This window comes from Aquarana catesbeiana, linkage group LG04, assembly GCF_042186555.1.
Source record: "Aquarana catesbeiana isolate 2022-GZ linkage group LG04, ASM4218655v1, whole genome shotgun sequence".
Classification (NCBI taxonomy): domain Eukaryota; kingdom Metazoa; phylum Chordata; class Amphibia; order Anura; family Ranidae; genus Aquarana; species Aquarana catesbeiana.
Window position 1 is genome coordinate 314072978 of NC_133327.1, and position 26386 is coordinate 314099363.

The window sequence follows — 26386 nt, forward strand, 5'->3', positions numbered from 1 at the left end:
AAACGACATGTCTGTTTAAGCTAATTTTATTCACAGCCTTCTCCTTTGCCACAAATCACTAAGGGAAAGATTCATTAAAACCGCAGAAAAGAAAATGAGAACTGCAATCAGTCAGGTCTCACCTTTATTGTTAAGGAACAGAAAAGATTTGTGACGGATTTCTGTAGGCATAAAATCTTATTTTACTTTTGCATTTTTTTTTTTTTTTTTTTAGAATCAATTTAGGTAGATGATTTCTTTGGATCTGGGAATAAAGTACACGCACACAATTTACCTGCACAAAAGAACGTTTCAGCTGTTCATTTTTTTCTGGGATTTTGTGGTTATGAAGTCATTCTTTAATAAGAGCTTATTGAAAATGCTTTTCTTATTTTTCGTTTTAAAGTGAAAAACAAGATTATGTACCGAGCTTCTGCCTGCATTAAAATGCAAAAGACTATTCGGATGTGGCTCTGCAGAAAGAAACACAAACCACGGTAAGAATGGAAACTGCATTGAAAATGAAGTCTATTTTCTCCTTCTCTGATCACGTGTGCCTTATTTTCTCACTGAGTGATATAGAGACTTGCACTCTTTCTCTGACAATCACAGATTGATTTTTTTGGGGGGAGGGGGTATGGAGGGCTGTAATCCAGAACAGGTGTTCAATACCTGCATGAAATGAGGCAGCCATCAAAGGTTTCTAGATTGAGCAATTCATCCCAATCAGCCGACAAGCTGAATTATATGTTTCCTTTTCCAAACAAAAATAAACATAAAACTGCCATCATCTTGTTTTCAGGTTTTAACAACTGCTTTTATTGGTGCAGATGCTGTTTGTGCTTCGTAGTTTGCATTACATTGATCACTGCTTGCATTCGACTTATTTTGCTTCATAAAGAAAACAAGGAGAATTAAGTACTAGACCTTCATCTCACATTCCAGTTTTGGGCTTATGCGTACAGGTGTCCTACTCAATGAAACGTGAACGCATGACAACGCTCATATCACATAGCTTTTTGTGGATTATAGCAAGGTGTGATCATCAGATAGCATGTGCTGAAAGAGTAACTGTTTTTGGGCTGATTGGAAAAATGTTTGCAGTAATGCACACTTTTATTCCCTGGATGTGTTTGTGCATTGAAGTGCCACTACCTGTGTTGCTGTGTCTCATTCCTATTTTAGAGAAACATAGGGCACAATTCACTACGCGATATGTTACTGCATTGGCGTATGCGGTAACCTATCGCACAACGTTAAAAAAAAACCCATAAACTGTGCAATTCACAAAGAAACTCACGCTATAAACTTCCAAGCATTATCTATTCGAAAATACTGCATGAAAACGTTCAGTAAGTTATTGCAAGCATTCTGTTCCGGTATATGTGCTCCTTAAGCCCAGCTTCACACTGCTGCGATCACAGACATCGCATGCAATTCGCACTCGCACCTGGGGTGCCGATCACATGCGATGTCTGTGAAATGTGAGTGGATTTGCAGGAAAAAATTGCAGGGACTTTTTCCCCCCTGCACTGAAATTGGATCACATGGGTGTTCTCACCTATGCAATCCGATTCCTGTGCGAGTTCACAGTTCGCACTGTGATCTGTGAACCGATCTGGGGGTGTCATTAACAATGTAATGACACCTGCAGCAGTTTGCAGAAGGCAGTGTGAACTGCCTTCGGGAGAGATGCAATGCGGGAACCATCGCTGTAATCAATTGCACCAAGCACATTGGCTATTCTGGCAATACTGTACAAATCTCTTTTTATTTCATCCCACTCCTGGCAAGAATCAGGGAAAAATATGTATTTTGGTGCAATTGCACAGAATTCAATTAGAACTTGAGTGAGGAGAAGGGAAATAGAGGACTGGGAAATTCCCACAATTTCACCTGTGACTATCTGGTGGTGGTATCTATGATGCCTTTTCCAAAAAAAAAAAATGTAAGGCTGATAGCAACTTGGTCATGGCTGGTATGGCATGACTTCTCTGTGTAGAGGGCTCAAGGTACCCGATCAGTTGGATATAGAGCTCCATTATCAGTTGCTTGGATAACCTGAACTTCTGCAGGGTCTCAGCTTCAGAGAATTGGTCCAGAAGTGCACACTCCTTGAAGGTTCTTTCCTTCAAAAGGACCACTTGACATCTCTTCCTCCTCTTCTGTATTGCCTTAAATTCCAGGAGACTGGATGCAAAGGGCTCCATTTCAATAAGATATCCACTGGCAGCCTCTAGATAACACTCCACACTTCTCTTACACTCCACACACCTCCAGCTTGCACTTTTCCACCTATGTTTCAAACAGTCTGTTATCGCAAGCTTGTTGCAGTACTTAATTACTGCATGCATTTATTTATTTCCTTTAGTGAATTAACTTTAATGCGTATTTTACCACTCTTTTTTGGTGTTTCCATTAAATACTGCATACGAACAATAGTGAATTGACATTTTCGTTATCGCACGCGGTAAGTGATCACGTGACTGGCATAACGCATGCGATAAGCTTTAGTGAATTGTGCCCATAGACATGGAACACACACTCTCACACAGCCAGTAAGAGTTGGGAGGTGTTATACAAATAATATATACCTTGATGGGTGGATGCCAGTCTGGAGGAGCGGGCACTCCTAGGCAGGCTGCATATACATGCAGATTTCCCTAGGTAAAGCCCACATGTGATGCTGAGCCTCCACGTTTGGAAGAACTGAAATCCAATGAATAAAAGGGGTGGGACAAGGATTGTCAGGCAGGGGAGGAAAGGGCTACATGATACTGGACATCATTCAATCTGAAAATTGCGTGAGCTCTATCTGACCTGCTGCAGCTTTTAATGCACATTGATAGAAGCTCAGTGTGCATTGAAATCAGAGTAAGCAATTTCAGTACAGAAGAGGAGCTTGTACAACAGTGTAAGACTAAAGGTAAAGCTGGAGTTCAGCTTTAAAGTGGAACTTTAGTCAGAAAATTAAGTCCTGCTAGATCACTTCAGGCTGGCCCCTTTTACAGATATAGCTATGTAAAACAATAAAAATAAGCGTCTATACTGTTTCAAATCCAGTAATACATGGTCTCACCCTGCTCTGCACATGTTCAGTTGCTCTCCTTTTTTAGGTAGTGCCGAGTTTGTAGAGGCCGATCTGCTGACAGCCTTAAAGCGGAATTCAACCCTCCTATCCTTTACAGACAAGGAAGGTGCTTCTGTTTGATTTACAACTGCCATGGTGCTGCACATGTGATCAGTTTTGTTACCAGACATTTGATGGTTTGACAGTTTAGTTAAGGACACAAGCAAATGTGATGGTTGGCAACCCCAGCAACCCCAGCATTTACATGTAACTGTTTTTGGAACCGAAATTGATGGGTTTAGTTCCACTTTATGATTTACTGCTGTTCAGGAGCTCCAGGCTTCAGCAAAATAGTAGCCTCCGGCAAAAAGAAACAGGAACGATGCTGGAGGTAATTTAAAGCATACACTAATGTTGGTGGCATAATTATTAATGTGGAATGTATGTTCCTTACTAAAGAACAATATTTTTTATCAAGTTGCTATGGGTAAAGTTCTGCTTTAACTTTAATGTCTATTGCCACCATTAAGATAGAATAGGAGACGAAGCCGTATTGAATTATATACATATCTTGTGAAGCTATAGCTACAATTATGTGTCATTTTTTAAAATAAAAATGCTTCTAGCAATCAGGAATACGTTGCAAGGCTTGGCTTTAAGGTCAAGTTGTTTAATAAAGTCTTAAGGTGCCTGTCCTTATTAAAGATTGATCACCAATACAACCATTTACAATCAGGCTAGGGAATCTTCATATACCTGTAGACCCTAGCTAGACATGGCAGGCACCCCTTGTCGAGGGAGTAAGAGACAATAGACTATTTACATTCAACAGTGTGTGGAAATGTGGATGCTATTCGGCAAATATCAATACTGATTGCTTATCAGAGGAGAAAACCAGGTTTTCCAAACTTTGTCTGCTTTTATCCTGACAAATCTTCACTGACTAAAATTTTCTTCTGATACATCTGTTTAGACCAATGTTTTCAAACCTCATTACTCAAGTACCCTCAGGCCATGTTTTGGTAATTTCCTTTCGATAAAAGAACTGACATAAATTCCAAGCCATAAACACCGATTTAAAGCACTTGTGAAATGTAAAAACATAACCTGCTGTGGGTAATGGAGGACTGACGTTGGCATATCTCCCAACTTTCTGAGATGGGAAATGGGGACACCTTTTAGCAAAAAAGTATGTAGGCAAAGGACACACTCCTGCCACACCCCATTATATTAAGAATTAATTGGTTAAATCCACAAGGGATTTTTTTTTTTTACCACTATTACTCCTTTTAACAGTTTTTTTAACATTTTCAAATGCAACAATTTAGAGACTGGATGAGAGGCTTAGCACTGTAAAACACTTTTTGATAGATAAATAGTGCCTTTTTTTAAAAAACAGGTATATACAACAGACCAAAATGAGGGACTAAGGAGGACAAAAGAGGGAGAGAGGGACATTGTTCAAAATGCAGGACAGTCCCTTCAGATCAAGAATAGTTGGGCAGGATTGCTTTGGGAACCCCTGGTTTAGACTGCCATCTAATGTCTAGTGCTATACCAGTGTAGCGTCCTCAGAGGCTGCTGTGCTGTGTACAGGAAAACAGCCTAGCTTAGACAACAGGCTATCTATAATCTGGAGGACAGCAGGATACGCTTTTTCTGAAAAAGCATTCAGTTACTTGTCCTAAATTAATGAACAGTTTACAATTTATCAGATATTGGCAATCATTAGGGATAGTGCTGACTCCTCATTTCCCAAGACCCAGGCTTTCCTGCTCTATGCTGTCAATCACGAATACAGCATAACAAACAAACTGTCAGTGTGTTGGTAGTTATAAGTCTGCTAATTTGAATATTCTCAGCTTCCCCCAAAGCAGGGGAATTGACTAATTTCAGTATATACACATTTACCCCTTATACAGATGATATTTAAGCAGTATCTATTACCACCCAATGATTTCAGAAAGTGTGAATAGCTGGAAATCTTGCAGGCAATAATTTAACTTTAAACACTAATGAAACATTTATATTGGCAAATTATTACAGTATAAAAATAAAACTATCCTCTAGGCCACAAATAAAACAGAAGATGTTAGCTGATATACTTGCGTCATAAGTATTCACTGGCTCAACAAAGAAGCTGGTTTTCTTTTGAGATACAAAGAGAAAACGAAATGACAGTGAAATTAGTGTACAAAGAAACCTAAATTAACAATTAAAGTGATTGTAAAGTCTTCTTTAAAAAAAATTAAATAATATGTACAAAATGTTATACTTCCTCTGTGCAGTTGGTTTTACACAGAGCAGCCCGGATCCTCCTCTTCTAGGGTCCCTATTTGCTGCTCCCGACCCCTCTCTCCTGTCGAGTGCCCCTACAGTCAGCAGCTTCCTATGGGGGCACTGGAGCCAGAGTCACAGCTTCATGTGTCCAGTTAGACACGGAGCCCCACCCTCTCTCTCCCCTGATTGGCTGACTGACTTTGACCGCCACAGGAGCCAATGGAGAGTCCCAGGTGCCTTAGACATTTGTGGACATTGCTGGAGAGAGATGGGGCTCAGGTAAGCAATTAGGGGGGTGCTCGGGTGGTTGCTACACACAAGTTTTTTTTTTTTTAATCTTAATGCATAGAATACATTAAGATAAAAAAACTTCTGCCTTTACTACTCCTTTTAAGGCCTCATGCACACTGGACATTTTGCTAACTCTTCTAGACTCCTTTCCTCTTGGCAGCAGAGTTTTGGCAGAAAAAAAATGCTTGTAAACTCATGTAATGTGTTTTGGTGTGTCAAGCATTTGTGCATTATTTAATTTCATTGGCCACGATAATTTATTCTGCCCATTGAAATGAGCTAACGATCAAGCGCTAAATGCGCCTAGGCATGTTTAGTCACAATTACACACATTTAGGCGCATCGAGCATTTTTTCTGCCAAAGCTCTGCTGCTCCTGGACTCACTGGCTTTGGGTTTTTTTTTTTTTTCTACCTGTAAACGCCCCTGCCTCTAAACTCCTCTAAACACCTGTGTGTGCATGGACACATAGGCTAACATGCAGGGAAGTTTAGAGGAAGGAGAAAAAAGCCAAACACCTCCAGGAGCAGCAGAAAAAGCTGCCAGTGTGCATGAGGCCTTAGGTTTGGTGCATCTAGAGATTGTCCTACATGCTGTCATTTGTACTAGAATTTACAGGATTTCCATTAATTTTCAATTACATTCAATGTGCAAAATAGGAGGGTCTTCCTGACATGATCAATCTTAGTGTTGTATAAAACCTGCTGGAAGCAGCAAGAAATGTACTAGAAATGTATTTTTTATTAACAATACAAGAAGACGCAATATGATGTCCTATAATTTTTTATATCACAATTGGAGTTGCTCTTTTGCAATTTTAAGTGCTTTCTACATCTCAAGGTCATGCCACAGCCCCTGTATGACTAGAGCTAACCAGCACAATTAAAAAGCTGACAACAGAACTTGTTACACATTTTTTTTTTGCGCAGTTACAACTGTCTTAAAAGAACAGCTATATGCCACCTGTGTTAGCTCTGCAACACATGCTGTAGACCCAGCGATGCTAAAGTTGCATGCTCAAGAATATAATATTGATGTATTGTATATATACAATTTAAGTTTGTGCTATACTTTCAAGAGTGTAATTCTGTCATTCTTCTTGATATAGAATTGATGGTATATTGAAGGTGAAGACACTCAAATCTAGACAGGACAAATTCAATGAAGTTGTTAGTGCGCTGAAGGAAGGCAAACCGGAGATGAGCAAACAGGTGAAGGAGCTGGAGTTGTCCATCGATGCTCTTCTGTCTAAGATAAAGGTGAGTTGACATGATTAGCTTTTTTGCTTTCTTACAATGCTTTGAGTTCTGTATGCTAAAAATGCAATTATGCATATCAGACTTGGATGAAGCAAGAAAAAAATGAGTATTTTTCACACTTCCTGCCTCAGATTTATTGGCAGGCTACTTGCTGTCTGTAATTGTGTAAAAAGATGTAAATTTCAATCATGCTCGTAAAAAGGCTCATCACAGATAATATGCCTACTGTGTTTGGAATGATTCACATTGATAAGAATGGCTGTGAATTTTTGTTGTGCTGTCACTGTGCTTGGGTTAAATTGAGTACTATTTGATCAGACCTGTTCACGTATGACTTCAGTGATTGGGCAACAGGAAATTTCTTGCACATATTGACTTGGAATGGGTTTTTTAAAGGCAATTTGATGGAGTTTCCTTATAATTCAGGTTTGCTTACTGTTAAAGGAGAAGTATAGCCAAAGCTTTTCTGGCTGTACTTCTCCTATGGATCACAGGAGTGCAGGTTGTTCTGCACTTCTGTGATCTATTTTCAGCTGACAGCAGACTACAGTCCACTGTCGGCTAATGTCAGAGAGCCGGTCCAGGCTTGGGAAAGATCCCATAATTACAGTCAGGATCCACCCAGATGCCCAGACAGGCAGCTGGCTCAGCCTCTCAGTGAGCCACTGGGAGACTGAGCCAGCCGCTTCCGCCTCCTCCACAGTCCAGCACTCCAGTGAGTGGAGTGGCAGAACAGAGAGCCAGTGAATGACCTCAAAAGCTTTCTGCAGCGTGAAGACTGAGAGCTGAGCAATCAGCAGTGTTTGATCACTCAGTTCATGGTCTGGAGCTGGCGGGGGGACCGATGCTGCATCCACCTAGGTGAGTATAATAGTTTTTTTAGAAATTCCATACTTCCCTTTCAACTGTGAAGTTCATTGTAAGGAATTCAGCAGGGGAGAGTTTCTTTTTGTACCCCAATGGATTCTTCTATAAAGTTTAGGTGTTTTTTCTGTCCGACAGATTAAACTCACTTCTTAGGGTTACAGCTTAAAAAAAATAAAAAAAAATAATTTTAAGTTGTTTACCATCTATGCAATTGTGTGGAAAATATTTGACATTTTCAGAATGGTAATAGGTGTGCACTGTTTGATGATAAAAGTTAAGCTGCCCATGTAAGTGAGGTGACAGTCACCTGACCAGTAGTTCTCCCAGCCACTCCCAAGAATAACATAAATTAGGCAGCTTAGATTACAGTTACCATTCTTCCCTCTAAAATGAACAGTTGCAGCATTGTCCGTCAGTGCCCCTCTATTTCTTTCCCGCTCACCATAGGAACAACACGAATCCTTTGAAAAGTCAAAGCAGAACCTTCAGTGAGCAATATTTCTGAAGTGTGTAGGTAGTTTAGAACCCACCGCATACTACCTGTTTAATATAAACAGTTTGAAAGGGGTACAAAGAAAAGATGGATGGGTAAACACTGAATTGACCCTTTCACTGCCAGGCTCTGTGCTCCATTTTGTACACTCAGGTGGTCAGACCATTTTTGCAATTTTTCCTTTGCTTCTTTATTTTTCACTCATAGCTTTCAGAGTTTGTAAAAGACCCCCCCCCCCCAAAAAAAACTATATATTTTCTGAAAGCACATGATCAGTAGACTAAAAAGAAGGTGCTACTGATTTCTAAGGTCCCACGATATTTGCGCAAATGTTTATCAAAAATATTTTTGCTAAAAATCCACTGAAATCATGATTAGCAGATAAATACAGAGCAAATTTTAAATATAAAAGCTTAACCTGTATTGAGGTAATAAATAACAAATCTTTGTAACTTTTAAATTTCGCCTTTTTGCAAAATGGTGAAAATTGAACAGACGCAAAAGTGTAAATATCCAAATTTCTCAAAAAATCTGTAGGTTTTAATTTTTCACTTACAGCTTCCAGAGTTTGTAAAAGACCCCCCAGACCATATATTTTCTGAAAGCATATGACCTCTGGGATAAAAATAAGGTGCTACTGATTTTTTAGGCCCCGCGGTATTTGCGCAAATATTTATCAAAACAATATGTTTGCTAAAAATACACTAAAACCATTATTAGCAGATAAAAACACAGCTAATGTTACAAAATTCCTGCTAAATTCCAACTAAATATAAAAGCTTAACCTGTATGGAGTTAATACATAACAAATATTTGTAATTTTTACATTGCGCCTTTTTGCAAAATGGTTCAAATTGAACGTATGCAGAAATGTAAATATACAAATTTCTCTAAAAAATATGAAGGTTTTCATTTTTCCTTTACAGTACGTTTACTGTACAAAATAAGGTCCGTTGACATGGACCATAGGGTGAGTACATGGATTGAAAACTGGCTACAAGGGTGAGTTCAGAGGGTGATGATAAATGGGGAGTACTCAAAATGGTCAGTGGTGGGTAGTGGGGTCCCCCAGGGTTCTGTGCTGGGACCAATCCTATTTAATTTGTTCATAAACGACCTGGAGGATGGGGTAAACAGTTCAATCCCTGTATTTGTGGACGATACTAAGCTAAGCAGGGCAATAACTTCTCCACAGGATGTGGAACCTTGCAAAAAGATCTGAACAAATTAATGGGGTAGGTAACTACATGGCAAATGAGGTTCGATGTAGAATAATGTAAAATAATGCATTTGGGTGGCAAAAATATGAATGCAATCTATACACTGGGGTGAGAACCTCTGGGGGAATCTAGGATGGAAAAGGACCTGGGGGTCCTAGTAGATGACAGGCTCAGCAATGGCATGCAATGCCAAGCTGCTGCTAACAAAGCAAACAGAAAATTGGCATGCATTAAAAAAGGGATTAGTTCCAGAGATGAAACGATAATTCTCCCGCTCTACAAGACTCTGGTCCGGCCGCACCTAGAGTATGCTGTCCAGTTCTGGGCACCAGTCCTCAGGAAGGATGTACTGGAAATGGAGCGAGTACAAAGAAGGGTAACAAAGCTAATAAAGGGACTGGAGGATATTAGTTATGAGGAAAGGTTGGGAGCACTGAACTTATTCTATCTGGAGAAGAGACGCTTGAGAGGGGATATGATTTCAATTTACAAATACCTTACGGTGACCCCACAATCAAGATAAAAATTTTTTGCGGAAGGGAGTTTAACAACACTCGTGGCCACTCATCAAAATGAGAAGAAAAGAGGTTTAACCTTAAACTACGTAGAGGGTTCTTTACTGTAAGAGTTGCAAGGATGTGGAATTCCCTTCCACAGGAGGTGGTCTTAGCAGGGAGCATCGATAGTTTCAAGAAACTATTAGATAAGCACCTGAACGACCACAACGTACAGGGATATACTGTAGAAGGTAATACTGAAATAAAATCACACACATAGGTTGGACTTGTGTCTTTTTTCGACCTCACCTACTATCTAACTATGTAGTATTCAGAATTTGTGAAAGACCCTCCAAACCATATATTTTCTGGAAGCATAGGACCAGTAGAATGAAAAAAAGGTGCTATTGATTTTTAAGGCCCCACGATATTTGCGCAAATGTTTACCAAAGCAATATTTTCCCTAAAAATATATTAAAATCAATAATAGTGGCTTCATACAGTACTATCAATAACTTGGTAGGAGGCCGAGATGCTGGGAGGGTTCCCCTTGCGGCCGAGTGCAGCACACCACTCAAGGTGGAACAGCAGGTGTGGTGCCCACAGAAGCACGGGTGCCAGGTTGCTGGGAACAGGCGTGCTTGAAAGGTCCAGAGACAGAGTCCAGTGGAATAACTGAATAGTGGAGCCGGGAGCCAGGCCAGGGGTCATTCACAGAGAGACAGTCCAGGATCAGAATGACCTAAGATCAGCTGCGTCTTAGTACAGGGAGCAAGATAAGCAGAGTCCAAAAGCCAGGCCGGGGTCAGATGCTGGGAGCAGGCAGGAGGAAGTCAGGTGCAAGCCAAAGGGTCAAGCCAGAGGATCAGGAAGAGCAGGTCAAAACAAGCTGGGTCGGTACACAGGGGGAGCTGAAGACAAACCAGCAATTGCAGACACCAGCAGACTTCCTTATATAGGCCCATGTGACCTGCGGGTAGAGATGCTGGGTCCTAAAGTCCTTCTCCTGCCAGAGATGTTGGGTCCTAAAGTCCTTCTCCTGCCATAAGTGCTGGTAGAGATGCTGGGTCCTAGAGCCCTTTTCCTGCTGTTGATTCCCTGACAGGGGTGCAGGGGTGCCGCTCCCCTGCAGAGCGCTGGACTCATACGTTTGTTGGAGCTGTCAGCCGGGCAGAGGAGAGAGCCGAGGAGTCATCTGATCACCGGGAGACGATGTGATATAGGTACAGATTGGCTTTTTATTGAAGTGGGCTAACAACCACTTTAAAGAGCAGTCACTGCTTCTCTTCCTCCTTGTGCAGGGCGTCAGGTCTGTATAGTCTCCCTCCTGTTGTTTTCTACGAGCAGCCTGTAGTGGGTTGATCTGCTGGGTCTGCCGCACAACTCTGCTTTCTGCACAAGCTATATGCAACATTGTGATGATGACACTGCTACCTTTTACACGGTAATATTTGAGTTTGTCAAAGCTTTGCTATGCTTTGTGCCTATTGATAAATATATTTAAATGAATGTCCTCAGACTGAGGATATCTAGTGACAGAAAAAAGTATTGCGGGAGAAATCTTTGGATTGAAGCTGAAATATTGCTACAAATGCCGGTTTTGACACTTTCTACCCTATTGGTGTGGAGTTATGCTTTACCTTTGCTATGTGGAATATTTATATTTTACGGCCCTTTAAATATACATAATGTCTTTCCCTTTTACTGAATTTTCAGATATTCCTAAAGTCTGTGCCGGCCTTGGTAAGAAAGTTTGAAGCACTGTAATGTACAGTCTATGATCTGGAAAACTTCCTAAGCCAGCTAGAATTTAGCAATCTCTGTCTTGAGTATTGTACCTATTATAAAATTGCAGTAAATTTCCACTGCTATAGCCAGTAACAATTTAGACCTTTTGTACTCATAGGGTTTGCTCTATCAGAAAGGATGCATTGATCATCATTAGACTGTCAGCTCCATGATCACAGATAATGAGACACAGGTTGTTAATCAGTGGATGGCAATTTGTTTGGTTTTTCCTACCTATGAGATAGATGGTTGGACACAATTTCACCGCTGTACTTGTGGATTCTGAGAATACATTGCTGAGAGATGTACAGCTTGCCAGATGAGGATTTATAGAATGTTCGACACAGTCATCTCTTACACAGCTGCAAGTGAAGCTTCTGGCAGATCACATTAACAGCTGTGCTTGTTTTCTACATTCCAATGAAGCAACATTAACACCAATACTGACTGCATATATGCAATTTGTTATAAGGCAGGATTGTAATTGCTAATCAGCATAATCCCATTTGTAAACCATTATCAGTGTAAAAGGACGTTGATCGCCTTCATTCCCCACCTGCATTGTATACATCAGATTTTTTTTCTTCCTGAAGCAGAAAGCCTTTTATTCTGCAAGTCACTTTGACAACAATATTTGAAGTGATTGCTTTTGTCTTGGAATACAAATGTATTGGGAGTTCTGAAAGCAGTGCTTTTCCTTAGATGTTTGTCGTTGACATTTCAGACCTGTAATACCTGTGTTTGGTAGAGGGAGATCAGATGAATACAGTAAGGGCCTGTGTTGAGTGTTTCAATGGAATCCATTCATTTTGGTTTAAAACTCTTCTGAGATCATTCAGAATTCATTGACCTGCTTTTGACCTGCAGTTGACCTCCTTCTGACGTGCATTTATTTGACTTGCTTCAAGTGGATTTTCGCATTTCTGTTAAACCTGTTTGGTGCAAACAAAGGCTGTCGACAGAGGCCCTGAAGTTGATCATGCATGGGGTATACTTTAGGTATACTTAATAGAGGAAATTGGAGGATTAAGGTGAAGTTGGCCAAACATTGGTAGACAACAGGTAAACTTGGTAGAGAGGGATCAGATGAATACAATGTAGCTGGCCATACACAAGAATACTATAGGTTTACTTTTGGTACAGAGGGAACAGGGGTATACAGTAAAGCTGTCCATACATGGGCAGACTATTGGTGTATTTGGTAGGGAGGGGTCAAGTGAATATGATAAATCTTGTCATTTATGGACAGATTACAAGTATACCTGGTTGAGGAAGATCAGATGAATACAGTAAAGCTGATTATACATGACCAGACATTTGTTCTACTTGGTAGAGATAGATCAGCTGAATACAGTAAAACTGGCCATATATGGGAAGACTATAGGTATCACAGGTAGAGAAGGTTCATACGAATTCTGTAAAGCTCCTTTTACAGTATTTAGGGAAATTAGAGATAGACTTGTTGGGAGATCAGATCAATACAGTAAAGCTTGACTATACATGGGTAGACTATAGGTATCACTGGCAGAGAGATCATGACTACAATAAAGCTGCTCATATATAGGGGGATTTGAGGTATACTTGATAGGGGGAGATCAGATAAACGCAGTACATGGGTAGACTATGGGTATTTTTGGTAGAAGGGATCAAATGAATCCATTAAATCCAATCATACGTGGGCAGTTTGTATGTGTACTTAGTAGAGGGAGGTAAGATGAATACAGTCAGTCTGATTACAGATGGGCAGATTATCAGTATTCTTGGTAGAGGGATATCAGATGAATGCAGTAAAGCTTTCTATATATAGGTAACACTATAGGTCCAATTGATAGAGAAGGATCAGATGAATAAAGACGATCATTCATGGGCAGATTAAATATATACTGGTAGAGGGAGATCAGATGAATACAATTAAACCTTGCCATACACGAACAAGACTATAGCTATGCTTGGTAGGGCAGGATTAGATGAATACAGTAAATCTGGCCATGCATGAGCAATACTATAGGTATATTGGGCAAATACAGTAAGGACTTGTGTTGGTGGGCATTCTTTTCAAATATTGTGTTTGATATTCAAATGCATGTGTTTGAATGGCAAATGCAGGGTTTGACAAAAAAAATACTATATTTGACTTGCTTTGCATGCAGTTCAAAAGTGGCTCAATGGGACATGCTGCATCCAAAGAGATGCAGCACAGCCACAGAACTGCATTGTGTACTTTTGAAATTAATTCGAATTTTGCTGACCTGCGTTTGATGTGTGACCTAAATACACCTCAGACACAGTAAAAACACTACCCATAGACATGAGACCCAAATCTGGCCATACAGGAGTGGACTATAGTTGTACTTGATTGAGGTGATCAGATGAATGCAGTAAAGCTGGCCATACATGAGTTGAATATAGGTTTACTTATTAGATGGGGATAGGATGAATGCAGTAAAGCTAAATCTACACAAGTAGACTATAAATATACTTGGCAAAAAGTATTCAGATGACTACAGGCAGACTCCTACTTACGAACGGCCTTAAATGCCAGCCACTTGTGCTCCACGCTGGTCCTGGATACCTCCGGACACATCCCATACTGCACTACTACATGTACTGCATGGCCAGAAGAGCCCCAGATAACATAACAAGCGCCCAGAGCATCCCACATCCATGCACAGGCGGACGTTACACTTACGAATGCAGCGTTCCGACCAGAAGTTACACTTACGAATGCAGTGTTGCGACTTACGAACAACTTCGACTTACGAACAAAACTACAGTCCCTATTGTGTTCGTAACTCGGGGACTTCCTGTACATTAAAGCATACAGGTTATGCAGATCATAGGTGTACTTTGTAGACCACATAGTCGATGTATAATGTAAACCTGGTCATACATTGGCAGCAGTGTTAATTTTGGCAGCAAATTTCGATTTAGTTTTAGTCTTGGTCTTAGAACTAAAATGGCATTTTAGTTTTAGACTTCTGAAAGTGTTTTAATTTGAGCATTGGTCTTTGACTAAAATGTCATTTTAGTTTCAGTCCCATTTTATTCATCGTATTTTAGTCGACTAAAATCTCCAGTACATTTTAGTCTAATATAATCATTTTAGTCAACTAAAATTGACTGGGCACAGTATACACTGCCCCCCCACCCTCTGCACAATACACAGACCCCCACAGTACACAGCTCCCTCACCCAATGCACAATACAAAGCCCCCCACAGTACACAAAACACAGGCCCCACCCTCTGCACAATACAAATCCCCCCACAGTACACAGCACAGCCCCCACCCTCTGCACAATACAAAGCTCCCCACAATACACAGCACGGCCCCCCACCCTCTGCACAATACAAAGCCCCCCGAAATACACAGCACAGCCCCCACCCTCTACACAATACAAAACCACCACAATACACAGCCCCCCGCATTCCCAGGAGACCCCCAGTCTCCTGGGACAGCACTGCCAGCGTACTCTAAAGTTAAGAATAAATCACTGCCAGCCCTTTCTCATACACAGCTCCTCCTGTGTGACTCTCATTGTAAATCAAAGTCTCTAAATTTACTTCATAGCTTCGTTCTTGCATGGACCCGGTCACATGACTGAGTGCTCTCCTCTGAAGATTCATGGATGGTCATGTGACCGCTCTTCTTCTCCAATCTAAAGCAACACTCGGAGGAGAGCGGCCAACAAGAACAAAGCTTTTGAGGTTAGAAGCTTCAGCTTACAATGAGTGACACAGGAGGAGGAGCAGTATAGGAGAAGGGGCTGGCAATGATTTTTTCCTAATGATAGACTTTGCTGGCAGTGCTGTCCAAGGGCCAGGAGAGGTGGGGCGGCTGGCTTGACCACCCCCCAATGTGTGGCACCCGGGGGCGGATCACCCGATCCCCGCCCCCTATTGGTAAAAAAACAAATATCGGCGTATACACTGATAAATACAGTAAATTCATGAGGGTAAACGTCCCTCCTTGCCATTAACGTCAAACGGATTCTATTTTAGTCATAGTTTTCATCAGTTGACGAAAATGTGCTGTACTTAGTTTCGTTTTCGTCACTGTAAAAAAGCCTCTGAGGAAAATTATGATGAAAATGTTTTCGTTGACGAAATTAACACTGATTGGCAGTTTATTGATGTGTGGGAGATCAGACTAATACTATAAAGATGGGAATATATAGGAGAATGGAGTGCCCAATCATTTTCTGCTGATGGCTTCATGAACTGCAGTACATGGGAGAGAATTCAATCACATATTCTGAAATGGTCTTTACACGACTACCCCAGATATTCATTATTCAAACAAATATATTGTATACCTTATCTGCATAATAATACTTTATCAATAAAAGTCTTATGTGTGGGAACCTTGACAAGATCTTGTTTAGCAGTTAAAGTGGATAATGGACAGTCTCTGATCTAGAAGGTTTCCTAAGCCAGGTAGAATGTAATTGTTTCTGTCTGTGTATTTTACTTTAAAGTAAAGTAAAACTCTATAAAGTTTTTATATTTCATGTGCTGTAGCCAGTACTAATTTAAACATATTACACTTATATATCAGGAAAAAATGCATGGGTTATTACACTGTCAGCTCCATGATCACAGATAATGAGACACAATCAGTGGATAGCGGTTGATCTGGGCAATTATTTAAGCTTTAAGTTTTATAGTCCTACCACTTAGCTGTCTTCATTTTAGCAGAACAGACCCTTTTCAAGTTTACAAATGAGATTAAAAATATAAATGATCAAAATGTTGGTGGATAGTTTAGGTATCCTGTGGGTGTTGCAGAAATGTGCATGCATCTTGGTCAAGGTTACAAATGTGTATACTGTAGGTGGGAGATGCGAGTATTTCCGTCACCAGCTTTGTGTTTAAGCAAAGAAGGCAGCAACAGTGGGGCACAATTAGGCCTCATGCACACTGGACGTTATAGTAACATAAAAATGCCAGTAGCTTTGCATTGTGTTTTTAACGTTTTTCAGCATTTTTGCAATAGCGTTTTTCTGAGTTTTTTTTTTTCTCCAATGGGATCAAAAACGTTTAAACGCTGGTGACCCACATTTTTGGTCATTTATCTGCGTTTTTTGCATTTTTTTTTACATTAAAACTCCTCTCAGAACCCACTAGTTTTGGGGGTTTTTTTACAGCCAAAAAACGCCCCAGCCAAAAACAATTGATAACAGCCTATGTGTGCATGGACACCTAGGATAACATGCTGGAGAGTTTGACTGTAGAAAAAAACGTCTGAAGCCAAAAACAGCAGCTGTAAAAACCTCCAAAAATTTCCAGTGTGCATGAGGCCTAAGGCTGCTCTCACACTACAGCGTTTTAAGTCGTGGGCAGATTTGCCGCAAATCTGCCTGCGATTTGACAGCGCCGATTTGTAAATGACAAATCACGGGACTCGAATTTGAGATGCCATTCAATTGAATGACACCTAAAATCGCGGTTCGAGTCTACTGCAATTGTCACGCGATAATTTGCGCTGCAGTCGCGGGAAGCATGTTGCCCCAAAATAGCTCCTGAACTTTTTTTGCAGTGCGAATTATCGTGCAACAATAGTGGCAGACCCGAACCGCGATTTGAGGTGTCATTCAAATGAATGGCATCTCAAATGCGCGTCTCGCGATTTGTCGTTCATACATCGGCACTGTCAAATCGCAGGCAGATTTGTGGCAAATCTGCCCACGATTCAAAACGCTGTAGTGTGAATGCAGCCTTAGGCTGCATTCACATTGGACATTTTTGGATGTTTTTCAGCTGCTGTTTTTGGCTTCAGGTGTTTTTTTCTACAGTCAATAAACTCTCCAGCATGTTATCCTATTTGTCCATGCACACATAGGCTGTTATCAACTGTTTTTGGTTGTAAAAAAAACCCAAAACTAGTGGCTTCTGAGAACGCAGATAAACGCTCAAAAATGCAGCTCACCAGCTTTTTTTAACGTTTTTGATCCCACTGAGAAAAAGGCACTTAAACACTAACGCTAACAAATTCTGATTTGCGCTGCAATCGCAGCAATCCGCATTGCGGGAAGCATGTCGTCCATAAAAAGTTCAGGAGCTACTTTGGGGCAACATGCTTCCTGCCATTGCAGTGCGAATTATCGCGCGTCTATTGCGGCAGACCCACACTGTGATTTGAGGTGTCATTCAAGTGAATGGCATCTCAAATGTGAGACCCGCGATTTGTCAATCACACATTCACGGCAAATCTGCCCGCGCTTCAAAACGCTGTGGTGTGAATGCAGCCTTAGGGTTTTCACACTGTGTTAATGTGTCAGCTGTCTATCTTGCAGAACATTATTCTTTGGATCATTATAAGGGCTTTTAAAATTACACACTGCATGCACAGAAACTGAATTCAGTTGGTTTTCAGTGGCCCTCATGCCCCCAAAACTTGGTGTAAAAACAAGCAGCTACTCATAACAGCTACCATAGTTACAGATGAGACTTTTGTAATATGCTTTATGGTTACTTTTGTTAGTTGATGTGTTGTAGTACAAGTTTGTGTTTTTGTACATCGTTCTTGAGGCAGAAGCATCGCTATGTTACAAATTTAATTTTTCCCTCCATGCACTGTATGATGAGTCATTTAGGATACATTCACATCAGGTGCTGCAGTGCTGCTGCACCAATTCCAGTGTATCACACTGTTTTTTTGTTTTTTTTTAAACAAACTTTATTGAAATATCACACAGTGACATTTTATAATATTCTATCAAGCATGCGCCTGAAATGAGTACCGCATGTGTTTTTAGTGCACATCACCTCCACACCACCGTAATGCAATGGGGTGAATCGGCCACACCAGAGACCAGACATTTTGCAGTGGGAATACACTGGAATAGTTGCCCAACGCTGTCCCACCGCACCTGGTGTGAACAGACCGTAATACTTTATTAAATTTCAGCTTGAGCTAGTGAACTCTATATGTAAGGAAATACAGGAAAACATGTTGAAAGGAGCCTAAAGCTCCTAATGGCTGGATATGAGAGTACAAAGATACAAGATACAATTTCTTTATTTTTACCTTAAAACAATAAAAATAAAACACCATCCCGATCATAAGACTGAGAAAATATGTAAAAGATCACTATACATTACCGTTTTTTTCCATTCAGTAGTAGCAGCTTGTTTTTGTTGAATATATATCTATATCTATATAGATATATATCTATCTAGATAGATATATATCTATCTAGATAGATATATATCTATATATTTATATTTTTTTTAATTTCTGCCAGCTTTTACGCTACTTTTCTCTTCTGTACCTCTCTATAATACGCCAGCTATTAATGTAAGAATTCTCTGCAGGGCATTTTTCTTTGTGTCAGATGCCTGTTTGGCTGAGATTTGTACTTTTAATTTGGTTTTGATTTTTTTTCTTGTTTGATAACAACAGAATATTGAGCAAAATGAATAATGAAAATTGTCAGATTGCTGGTCCCTTGTGCCCCAGTGATTCAACTGTGCCTGCAACACAAATTCTAATAGAAAGAGCCACGTAATTCTCTTTTTGTTTAAAATTAATATGATACATTTTTGTTATCTTTTATTGCTAGAGTCACATACAGAAACAATAAGAAAGTTTGGTGTTTTCTATAACCTGCCCAGGTGGGCACCCCAGTTGTGGAATTCTATTCTGTTACTGTGTCATAGAATAACTGGTTCTAATATCTGAGGCTCATCCTAAATGGAGAGTGAATCACTATCTACTTTTGATTTTATTCTGTTGAGATCTGCACACTACGGCCTTAGTTAGGTAGCCTGTGATATACCCTACAGAGTTCTTGCTGTTTAAAGCAGCAGAAAGAATTCTGTGATTGGAGGAGAGGCGGTCATTTGATTTTGACAAATCACATGACCGGGCTCTTTTCTTTGTACAACCATTCCGTTGCTTTTTAAATTGGCCTCTGTGGCTTTTGGTTTATTTTCCATATGTGGTGTATGGTGTAACATCTTTTCTAGACACTATAATGTCCACTCCTTGTATCCGTTCAGGTAATCTATGATTTACTGTTACTGTTTATTTTACAGTCAAAGTAACTAGAAAAAGGAGAGATATATATATATATATATATATATATATATATATATATATATATATATATTTTGTTTCTTGTACTATGGTTAAATAAAGCAACAACGCTGTACATTTGTATACCATTGATATTGGAAGTAACATAGGCTATTTGGAAAAGCCTTTTTTCTATCCAGCTTACATATATTGTTATTTCGATTTTTTTTTTTTTTTGGGCTGAGAATTGAAATGTAAATAAAAAAAAACAAAACTGATAATGTTTTAACAAGAGCTAGATTGCTAGAGGATTAGCTTTCTTCTACAAGAAGATTAGCTACTGACCGGCATTAAGTATGAAGGTGCAGTGTATTTGGTTTATCAGTCTTAATTATGTATGTATAAAATAAATTCTTTTTAACTTGTAAGTAAACCCAATCACCAATATTTCATATAGATTATAGATATAAGATATAGATTTCATATAGATTATAGATATAAGATATAGATTTCATATAGACGTAAGATTTAACATGTTAATGTAATTTTCAATATTTTTAAATCTGCAACTATCATTAAAATACCTGGGGATACTGCTTTCATTGTGCTTGTTAAACAGGTTTTTCACTCTCCCTACCACTAAATTTTTTTTTATTTACCCCTACCTATATGATGGGGAGATCACCCACCCAGCGAATCCAGCGCTGTCCAGCTGAGATCCTCCTCTCTTCTGGCAGTGCTTGGTCCCGCTCCGTCATGTCTTGCCATGACATTTTTGAGAGGCTGCCGGCTGCCTGGGCTTCAGCTGGCACGTCTCTCAATGATGCCCCACTAGGCCCCCCCCCTCCTATTTTGCTGAATGAAAGGCTTTGTCTACTGGGACATGTGATGTTCATATCCTGAGAAGCAAAGGTAGAACAGTGCATGTTGTTCGCCAAGGCGAATGACGTGCAGGGGAGGAGGGCCAGCTGATTTCATAAATGAATAAAGATCTCTAATTGTCCAGAGGACCAGAGAAGGGTTGGAGAGGGGGGATAACATAGAGGGTGAGGATCAGCTTTTATCCACTTTCTGTTTTGGGGGTACAAAGCACTCTCCCTGTCTCTTATTTGCTGTCCTGCAATGTACCCTCACACAGTATCTGTCTCAGCACCAGGGGCGTTGCTAGGTCTACAGAAGTACAGAAGATCTGGGACTAGAGCCCATAGTGGCAAAGTAAAGTAAATCATATGCTTGGGCGGGCATACACATGTATATAATATACATGTGTGTGTGTGTATATATATATATATATATATATATATATATATATATATATATATATATATATATATATATATATAAACATTATATAGTATCATTACATCAGGGTCCCCAAAGCCCCCCTCGTCACGTCACCTGCCACCATATGCGGATTGTTACATACAGAGAGGCTAGAGTATAAAGAAGCCAGGCTAGTGTATACAGAGAGGCTGGTGTATATACAGAGAGTTTAGGGTATATAGAAGACAGGCTGGTGTATATACAGAGAGACTGGTGCATATTCAGAGAGGCTGGTGTATATACATAGAGGCTCGGTAGTACAGTTCCCCCCATCACCCACGGTCTGCACACACCTGCTCAGGAGGTTGCGTGAGAAAATTTCTCCCGACTCTATGATATGGGCAGGGCAAGGGAGGAGACTCACTCTCGCATGCACTGATCTCCTGGCTCTGGCTGTCAGTGAATCACGGAGTGCCAACTCAGTGAGAGTATCGCGGCTGTGTGGGACAGCGCTGTGTCAGGCAGCCCGCAACACTCTCACGGTAGGGCTGGCCCTAGACTCAGGGCTATGGGCCCCAGATTCGGGGCCCCAGCCTCAATTGCCACCCCCTAGTGACGCCACTGCTCAGCACACATTTAGCGGGCACGGTCCAGTGTTGTCACTATTCAGAAACCTGCTCTGAGGAATGTGGAAAGGAGGTGGTTGTAATCAGTAGTGGGATGCAAAATAGAAATAAAACCTTTATTTAACAAAACCTGGTAAAAATGTTTTACAGAAAAAAAAAAAAAAAAATACAGCAGTTGTTTAGAATAGACAGGACTTCAGCAAACATATTGTCATCCAGTAAGTAAGGGCTTACATTTAATAATAAATTATTTTGGTTTACTTTTCAGAACACAACAATGTCTCGTGATCAGATAGAGAAAGAATATGATGCACTTGTCAAGAGTTCAGGTCAGCTCCTTAATGCTCTACAAAAAAGGAAGAAAGAGGAAGAGGAGGCTGAGCGGCTGCGTCGCATACAGGAGGAGATGGAAAGAGAGCGGAAGAGATGTGAAGCAGAGGAAGAACTCCGGAGAAAAGAGGAAAATGACAGGAGGCTGTAAGTATAAGTTATTTTAAAGCTAAATGTGAGATAAACAAATGAAAAAAACTGTTGAAATACACATGGGAATTGTTTTACATGTGAGAGGATTTGTAATGCATACATTGTAATCCAGGCAGGACGGATAAAAATCTATGATATTTTTTTAAAACAATAAAAAAAATCTGATTTTTTTTTATCTGATTTTTTTTCTATTCAAATCAGATTTTTTTATTTTAAAAAAAAATTATTTGAATAGAATGCCTTTTGGTGTAAAAATCTATCTAAAGATAGTTTTCTCTTTAAGATACATTAATAATTTAGTTTATTCAGCATGAAATGGAGCTTAGTTATGTAGCATGAGGCTGTATATTCTGCAATATTTACATTTTTGGTAAACTCAGTCAATGAATCCAAGCTTTGCAAGCTGAGATAACATGCACTGCATTGATGCAGTCACACAATTTCACAGTAACTATGAGATAAAACAAAGTTCAGGAATATTCCTTTATCCCATTAAAGATTGTAACTACCAGCAAGAATGAGTCCTTACATTTAAAGAACACCTGTCATTTTAGATCCATCATGGAAGCACCTGTTAGCAGGCATCCACTCACCTGCTGCCGCCACATCCCTCACCTTGGTGTGTCACTGCCGCATCACCAGTCGTCCCATTAAAGTGAATGGGACTGTCGGTGAGTCAATAGGGGTTCGGAGGAGCCGCTGCAGGACAGAGATGACAGTTGCTCTTTAAAAATTATGATTTAAATCAAGTTGATTTAAATCAAGCCTTTTTACTAGTGATTTAAATCAGATCCACCCTGAATCCAGGCACCATTGCCAGACTGCATAGTCAGGTCTTGAACCTCCACTGCAGCAGCAACCAAGAACAAATGGTGAAAACACGCCTACAGCCTGCTGATTGGTCATTGAAGCAGCAGACTGATGAGTCCTTCCCCTAATCACACTGCTCTCTTTTTCTGACAGCACTTGCGTACTGCAGCAGAGCCTGATTGGCTCCTAGTTCTGGTCAGTTCAAATACTACTATACAGGAGTTCACAGGAGGACGCTATCAAGAGTCAAATACATAGGCCCCTTTCACACTGGGGCAGTGGGTGCGTCGGCGGTAAAGCGCTGTTATTTTTAGCGGCGCTTTACCGTCAATTTCACGGCGCTATTCGCCCACTAGTGGGGTGCTTTTACTCCCCGCTAGTGGCCCAGAAAGGGTTAAAACCACCGCAAAGTGCTGCAGCAGCAGCGCTATGCCAGTGGTATAGCCACGCTACCCCATTAATTTCAATGGGCAGGAGCGCTGTATGCACTGCTCCTTCACTGCTCCAAAGATGCTGCTAGCAGGACTTTTTTTTTAGCATCCTGCCAGCGCACAGCTCCAGTGTGAAAGCCCTCGGGGCTTTCAAATTGGAGAGACAGCAGCGGCTCTTTCAGGGCGCTTTGCAGGTGCTATTTTTAGTGTTATATCGCCTGCAAAGCGCCCCAGTGTGAAAGGGGTCTTACTCTAGCTGCATTTAAAAAAAAAAAAAAATATTTCTTAAGGAATACTTAACTTTATTTAGTGGTGTTTTTATACCTGCCAGAAATTCAGCTTTTATGTAGTAGCCTAAAATATTACATTAAAATATATTTTTGCATGTTTCATTGAAATGTAGAAAAGCTGAGATTGAGGTAAAGCGAAAACAAGAAGAAGAAGACCGGAAAAAGAGAGAAGAGGAAGAAAGAAGAATTCAGGTTTGTGTGCTCTCTTCATCTTAGAAATGGTCAGACCATGAACTCTTGTGTATTTATGAGCAGTATCACAGATTTTGTCTTTTACATTTTTTTCTGGGCAATCAGTGGACAAAATTGCATAATATTAACAAAGCCAGGCTTTCAAGCATCCTACCTGGATGTGTATATGGTGAAAGATGTCTGTTTAAATACAAAAAAAATCTGGTGGTCATCAGGTGCTCACTTGTTGCCATCTAAATTGTTACTGGAGATATACATTCTGTTCCCCCTATGGCTGCTTTCTATTCATATTGAAACGCAAAAAGCCAACAGTTCCACCCAAACTCAACCAATCTGACACATAGCTTACAGTGTACGTAAAGATTTTGGGTCTCTTTCCACCCTTCATTGTTCAGCCATTTTTATACTTTTTGTACTGTTTTGAATGTATTCAACAAATCTTCTATGATTCTTAGAGACCCTGTAATTAATTTAAAAAAAGCAACATTCTTACAGAATTTTAGGCACATTTATTATCATTATTATTATACAGGATTTATATAGGGCCAACAGTTTGCGCAGCGCTTTACAACATAAGGGCAGACAGTACACTTACAATACAAATCAATACAGGTGGGATCACAGGGCCCTGCTCATTGGAGCTTACAATCTAGAAGGGAGGGTCAAGTGGAAACAAAATGTAATAACTGTCAGGGGTGAGCTGATGGAGAAAATGAAAAATACGTTGTTAGGTGTGGGTAGGGTAGGCTTCTCTGAAGAGAAGGGTTTTTAGGGATCATCTAAAAGCTAATAGAGTAGGAGATAAGCGCACAGATTGGGGTAGGGCATTCCATAGGATTGGAGATGCTTTGGAAAAGTCCTGGAGGTGAGAATTGGAGGAGGTGATGAGGGAGCTAGAGAGCAGGAGGTCTTGAGAGGAACGAGTAGGTTGGTATTTGTCTTATATTATTACCCTAAACTCTATTATAAACCTTCCTGGGAGCTTGAAAGTGATGGCAGCGGCCCAAGCAGCAGCTCTGGTAGCTGAGAACAATTGTAAACATTCAGAAAAGGACACTGTGTGTTGTTTCTCTGATGTCAGAATCCTGCATCTACTATGCTAGTAGTAGAGGAGGGCTCTTCTGCTGGCTCTGTCTTCTGACGCGGGCTGTGTTCTCTCCCCCTCCTCCTTCCTTCCAGTACATGATCTGCACTGGCATGAAGGACAAGGAGGAAAGGGAACACAGCCCGCACAGCTAAGTATTAAAGAAGGTGAGAGGTGGGAGAGGAGGTATGCTGGAGGAGGCAGGGGCAGGGTTCTCTCTCTCGCTTCAGCTCCTCGTTTCGGCCAGTGCAGCGCTCCTGTATTAATATAAACTCAGATGCCAGCTTCTGAATTCAGGAGCACTGTAAGATCGTGACAGTGCTGAGTTTGCTTACCTGCCCCCTACTGACCCTTTTTTCTTCTGTCTTCTTACACCCAGTGGGCGATGAGCAAACTCTGCAAAGTCTCAAACTGTATATGGAAGCCGGCAGCACCGTTCCGAGTGCTGCCCCGATCTGACAGTAGCCTCTGTCAATAAAATAGTTAGATCAGGGTTTGATCTAGTTTAGTGTTAGGGTCAAGGGTCAGTTTGTTTTAGGTAGTATTAAAAAAATAATAATTTAGTGTTGTGTTTTATGTAGATAAAAAATATCTCAAAATGCACATTATTGTTTCTTGGAACTACTATGGGTAAAAACCACAAAAACATTCACATACGGTATGGGTATCGCCATGATGGCCACAAGTAGGAGAATTTGGTTTGGGTTGTTCTTGGTGGTGGGTCATGGTAATGGTAAGAAATATACTGTTTTACTATTTTGGGCCATTTTTCCTGTCATAATAGAAAAAAGTCAGGAGATATCTATTACTATTTACCATCATATGAAGGCCCAATTAATTTATTCTGAAAAAAAAACCAAGGTATAATTTACCTGGATTCATTAAAGTGGTTCTAAAGGCAGAAGGTTTTTTTTTTATCTTAAAGGGGTTGTAAACCCTTGCGGTTTTTCACCTCAATGCATTCTATCCATTGAAGTGAAAAACCTCTTGTATTGCACCAGTCCCTCTTTTACTTACCTGAGCCTGATCGTTCCTGCGCTAAAGAACGAGCACACCCGCTTCTGCCGGAGTCTAGGGTCCTAATTGGATAGATTGATAGCAGCGCAGCCATTGGCTTCTGCTGCTGTCAATCAAATCCAATGATGCAGGAATCGGGGGGGGGAGCTGAGTCCTGCTATCTGTGTCAATGGACGCAGCAGCAGGACATGGGAGTGCACCTGCATGAGTGCCCCAAGGGAGAGCGCTTCTCCAACAGGGCACTTGCGCTGCTGAGGGACCCCAGAAGAGGAGAATTACTCTGATCCAACTGCACAGAGGAGGTAAGTATGACATGTTTGACATGCTCCTGCTGCTGTCAATCAAAGTCAGTGAGCCGACGAGGAGAGAGAGGTGTGGGCCGAGCTGCGGCTAAATTTCTGAATGGACACACAGAGCAGCGACTTGGCT

General features: G+C 40.6%; 1 protein-coding gene across 5 annotated transcripts in view; it reads left to right on the top strand.

Moving 5' to 3' along the window:
• MYO6 (myosin VI) overlaps nucleotides 1-26386 on the top strand; it is a 402734-nt gene that overhangs the window by 321190 nt on the left and 55158 nt on the right. For all 5 annotated transcript variants that reach the window (XM_073626829.1, XM_073626830.1, XM_073626831.1 and 2 more), the window contains exons 24-27: nucleotides 386-476; nucleotides 6728-6878; nucleotides 21919-22127; nucleotides 23778-23856. In XM_073626829.1, coding sequence (XP_073482930.1) covers nucleotides 386-476; nucleotides 6728-6878; nucleotides 21919-22127; nucleotides 23778-23856 — 530 coding nt within the window. The remainder of the gene's footprint in view (nucleotides 1-385; nucleotides 477-6727; nucleotides 6879-21918; nucleotides 22128-23777; nucleotides 23857-26386) is intronic.